At 41.1% G+C, this 5,363-nt stretch overlaps 1 protein-coding gene across 1 annotated transcript; it reads left to right on the top strand.

The window, feature by feature from the left end:
- Positions 1-275: 275 nt before the first annotated feature.
- Positions 276-4,716, top strand: LOC308662779 (homeobox protein NANOG-like; the record flags this gene model as incomplete). The annotated part of the gene is made up of 4 exons (XM_081318924.1): positions 276-471; positions 2,187-2,458; positions 3,841-3,930; positions 4,285-4,716. The coding sequence occupies 4 exons, from the start codon at positions 276-278 to the stop codon at positions 4,714-4,716; spliced, it is 990 nt and encodes a 329-aa protein (XP_081175050.1).
- Between the last annotated feature and the right edge of the window lie 647 nt (positions 4,717-5,363).

Raw genomic sequence — 5,363 nt, 5'->3', positions numbered from 1 at the left:
AATTCTATTTTGGCCAGGTTCACACGTTCATAAAGTGGCTTGTTAGAAGTTTAGCAGATAACCTACGTTATATGGTAGGCCGCGAATCCCGCTCTCCAAGGCGTCCTCCCTCCCCACCAGTCAGGTCCTGCCCAGGCCACTCCCAGTTAATTAGGCCACCTTTAACATGACAATGACCCGGCAAGGTCTGTCTGCCGCAAGGCGGGCCATAAAAGTTAACCCAAGGAGGCTGCAGGGCTTCGATAGCTCTTCCAGTGGGATTCCGCCTTCCACCCATGAACGCCCCGCTGGCCATAAATACTGCTTATCGCTCCTACCCTTCCGGAGTGGCGGTCCCCGGAATGGGTTATGAGCAGTATTACTGGCCTTCCCCGGAGGAGAAGGCGCAGGAGCCGGTGCACAGTTCGGACGGGGGCCCACCTCCAGAAGCTTTAAGCGACGTGGAGGAAAAGGCGTCCCACAAAAACCCAAGTAAGTCTCCAAGGCCCCACTTCTAATATTTAGTATTTTGGCGGTCCCCTTGCCTGGGGATGGGAGCGAGTGTTCGCGCATCTCGCTAGGTCATGGTACGAGTATTCTCTCACCACGTGTGTAAAACTGTTCTGGTTTGTGTACTTAACTGTTTTACCTGAATCCTCTCCACGGTGTGTAAATGCACCAAAGTCTAGCCCTAGATGGAGCCGTTTCCTGTCTCGAAGGGTCAGAGCCTCTGCAATTGATTTGGGGAGGTCTTCGAATGGTTCAGCCACGTGGGATTGCAACCCAGAGTAAAGCACACAGATTGCCGTGTTGTAACCCACATTTTCAGTCGATAGAGACTGAATTTTCATCGTGGAAAAGCCGATGCTGAGAAGCTACAATGGCTGGTTTATAGAAGACTAGAAACGAGCAAAATTATATACGAGCCCAGCTGTTCGTGAACTCTTACTAGAACTTTGAATGAATATGGGGTTCTTTTAAGGAGTAGTTTAAGCAACTAAAATCCCCTTTGGAGTTAGCACCTTGAAAGTAAAATCTCCCAGTGGCTCCATATTTACTCTGAAGTAGTTCGGAGATGGGGAATGAAGGGATCCTTAGCGGCTAAGAGTTAATGGGATGGAAACCGGGAAGAGTCGGTCCTTGCAGAGTCGGTCCTGATTTCCAGACTACCTTGCTTAATCGGCCCGAGAGAGTAAAAAAACCGCCTCTCAAGTGAGGCGGTTGTTCAAGGTTGGAAGGTTTCCCACGAACGGGGTAAACCCAAAGAAAATGAGGCTGGTGCTGGGAAACACGCCTGTTTTGTCTTGGGTGTTTAGTACCCATCCCCTTCTTAAGTTTGGCCCACAATTTTCTTTTCCAAATTTGAGTATTCTGGGTTGATTCCTGTTCTCATAAACCGCAATTATTGTTTAGTCATGTTCTTTGCAAAACCAGTTACGTATATGTTTAAGCTCTAGGCGTACACTGTTGTGTTTATTTTAAAAAATGGATGTTGCTCTTATGAAATACAGTGTTACAATATTATAAAAACATAAGGACACCAGTCAGAATTTAGTTTGTTTAATTGAATACAATGTACTATCTACTCAAATAGTTTGAGCATCTTTCCTGCAAAATAAATGAAAATATTTTTTTATTTCACTAGGCAAAGATAAATTACAAATTGGAGGTTTTGGTGAAACAATTTGATATTAAACACGGTCAATAATTCATAATTTGAGTTTGACACTTATTAATTGATGTTTACCCTAAAAATCTATTAAAAGATGTGTCATACTGAATTTTTCATCCTGGATGCACAATTTTTCAAAACTCAAATCTTAAGAATTTTGATTGTTTCAAAATCTGAAAGTGTATGCATAGTGAGAAAATAGCACTTTATCTCTTTATATATATATAATCTAACTTCTTGTGGGGTCCTTGGTGTTTTCTGAAATTGGTGGTTTTCTTTCAGATGTTTCATTGCCAAACTAGGTAACTTCATCAGTGTTAGAAGGGAGTGGGATTTGTTCTTATTTATATATACTAGTGGCTTGCCCTGCCAGTGTTAGTAGTTTAGTAATGAAACCTCTGCAAGAAAATCATCACCCTCGGAGAGCATCAAGGACCTGACAGTTTCAAACCTGAGCCATAAATATTCTGTTGATCTAATTTATTTAAAAGTCGTCATCTTTTGCTCTTAAATGCTGTTTTTGCTTGATTTCTAGATCTTTCTCCAAGGTCCTCCAGTTCTGGAATATTAATTCTTTACACTCCCGACTCTGCCACCAGTCCCAACAGACAGTCCTCTTCTCCACAGCAGACTTCTACACCCCAGAGATGCAAGGAGGAAAATCCAGGAAGCAGGAAAGTCAAAACACGCACAGCTTTCTCTCAAGACCAATTAGAGATACTGCACCGTAGATTTCAGAGCCAAAAGTATCTCAGTCCACAACAGATTCAAGAACTGGCTGCAGCCTTGAAACTCACTTACAAACAGGTAAGGACACAGCCAGAATTCAGCCCAAGACATTTTCATAATTATAGAGAATCAGTTTGGTGTAGTGGTTAAGGCACCAGGCTAGATACCAAGAGAACATGAATCCTAGTTCTCCTTTAAGCAAAAACCCAACTAAGTGACCTAGGTCAGGCACACTCTGACCTAGGAAAGAGGCAATGGCAAGCCACTTCTGAAATTGGGCCAAGAAAATTGCAGGGACTTGTCCAGTCACCAAGAATCAAAGGCACAAAAATTATATACTTATATAATTTATATAATAAATATAATAATAGAAATATGTGTGTATATAATGATAAGGTTGATGTGGGGGAGTGGTAGTTTTAACCGGTCCAGAGGACATCTAATTTAGCCAGAACTGAATCCTAAGCATAAATCTCTAGAATTAGATTTTGAGTTACTTTGACTAGAGATTCTTAGGATCAGTCTAAGGTACTCTTGGTGTCCCATAATCTTTGAGCATGTGCTTTCTTATTCTTTCTGTAAACTGCATTTTTCAATCTTGTGAATGTTTAAAAGTAGATTGACAGATTCTCAAATAGTTTTGGTCCTCTGAATAGTTTTTCCTAAATTTATTTTTTTTATTTCTGCAAAGCTTGGGGCTCCTTCAAGCCTGCTGCCACCTCCTTCTAGTTGTAGGTAATGACTATTGGTTTCCTGAGCAGCAGATAACAAAATCATCCAAGTGCATTGTGTAAGCCTGTTCAGCATCTTTTCCCCTCTTACTAGATGCTAACAATAATTAGAAGTATAAGGATGCCTGAATTGATTAGCTCTGCTATTCACATTGTTGGACAGCCAGGTGCCTTAAGGCAGGGGTCCCCAACCCCTGGTCTGTAGACCTGCACAGGTCCGTGGCATGCCAGAAACTGCTGCATAAACAAGCCCCATCCGCAATATGCAGGCAGCACATGAAACCACTTCCCCTGCGGTCTGGAAAAAATTCACCTCATGGAATGGGTCCCACATGCCCAAAATTTTCTGACGGGAGTAGTAATTCTTTTGCATGCTGTTTCTTAGAATCTGGTGTTTAAGACTGCCTGCCTGCAATTCCTAAGAATAAGGGTTCCTAAGAAGAGCCATCAAGGCTCTAGCTGTGAATTTTATCCAGTCTCCTTTTAAAACACCTAAACCAGAGACCTATTACCGTATTAAATTATGATAAATTCTACAATTTCATTTTGTCTTGTAAAAAAGCACTTTACTATTCTCAATGAGTGCTAAATGTCTTCCCTACACTGCATATTTTAAATACTATAGCAACCAAAAATGTACACTGTATTCCAAGAGCCAAGTCTGCTGCAGCCTTTTTGTCCAAAGAAGGACAATAGCAAATGGTATCCTATCTTTTGACCACATTCCAGGTAAAAACATGGTTTCAGAATCAACGAATGAAGTTTAAGCGAACTCAGAAAGAAACTCTATGGATGAGAAAAGGGATGTGCCAAACTCAGGTAATCGGGCAACCCACTAACAAGATGCTTATGGGCTCTTTCTTTATTGTACAGTAGGTATTGTAGCCTGATGGTACATGGAATCATAGCTGACAGGTGAAGTGCTTGTTTTGCATGAGAAAGTTCCTTCTTCAAAGCCTTGCATTTCCATGTGGAACTGGAAAATGCCTCTGCCATGACTGGATAGAGGGAATGCTTTTGACCTAAAGGGATTATTGATTATAAAGCACCTGCTTCCATTTTTAATCCTTATTGTTTAAGAACAGGGAGCTAATGGATATGGGACTTTTTGACTTTTTGTACAAAAATGCCATTAATAAAAAATGCAACTCTTGTTTTGCTTATTTCTCACAGAATAGTTACTTGGACATAAACCCAAGCTATCATGAAGGTTACAGTATGGGTGAGGCCAGGAACACCCATTCACTAGCTGCTGTGCATGAGAACTATACCAGCAATCAAAACTATAGCAGTAACCAAAGTTATAATAGTGACCACCACCAGATCTACAGTAGTCCTCAGAATTTTTATCCAATTGGTGAGGATGGGAGCTTCTTTGGAAAAGCTGGTGGGGCCTGTTACAGCCCACAAGCCATCAATTATATCAACAACCAAAAGATGAATTTTTATCCTGGCTTCTCTACAAGCATGGAGTATGCCACTATGAAGATGGAAGATGGGTATACCTTCCCCAATGCATCTTCTGCATTCCCAGGACCCTCTGTTTGCCAGCACTATCAAAGTCCTCTACAAACTCAGGGACCACGGAGCAACTGTAACTCCTAAGCTTCTTCCTTTTGTAGTCTTTTTTATTTTGCCAAAGTCTCCTACAACTTCCCACTCCCTCCAGCAAAGGGACCATGGTACTTTTCAAAAGCTTGGCTTTTGCATAGACAACAGTGTGTGTGTGTGTGTGTGTGTGTGTGTGTGTGAATGAGTGAGTGAGTGATTTTGAACTTGACTTTTATTAGGTCTCCTAGCTGGCTCTAGGAGGAGTCTGAATATGGAAGGCAGTTCTCATTCAGGAAATGATAATTCAGGGAACATCAGAATTATTAGCTTGCCTCTACCCCCCCCCCCATCCCTTAATGCCATTTTATAAGTAATTTAGCTGGAGTTCAGATACAAGTGCAGTTGGGAAGAGGGTCTGATTTGTGAACAAATTCCTTTAGTGTCCTTACGCTGATTTGTGGATTTTTCAACAAATCAAGATTTTGCATCTGGCCAATTTGAGAATTTTAATAGCATTAATAATTAAACAGAAATAAATATGGTAGTGAATTTTCTTTTACGTGCAAGGTTCACAAAAGAGATAATTTATGATTTAATGTTTATTGTCAGATAAGTCAATGTAGCAATTCTGAGAAAGGGAGAAAAGTGCCTTTCTACTCCACTGATTACCTTGTCTAGATAGCCACTCACCTTAAAGACAA

Source organism: Vipera berus (assembly GCF_964194415.1).
Source record: "Vipera berus genome assembly, chromosome: 2".
In the NCBI taxonomy this organism is placed as follows: domain Eukaryota; kingdom Metazoa; phylum Chordata; class Lepidosauria; order Squamata; family Viperidae; genus Vipera; species Vipera berus.
This window is presented reverse-complemented; position numbering and strand designations above follow the sequence as displayed.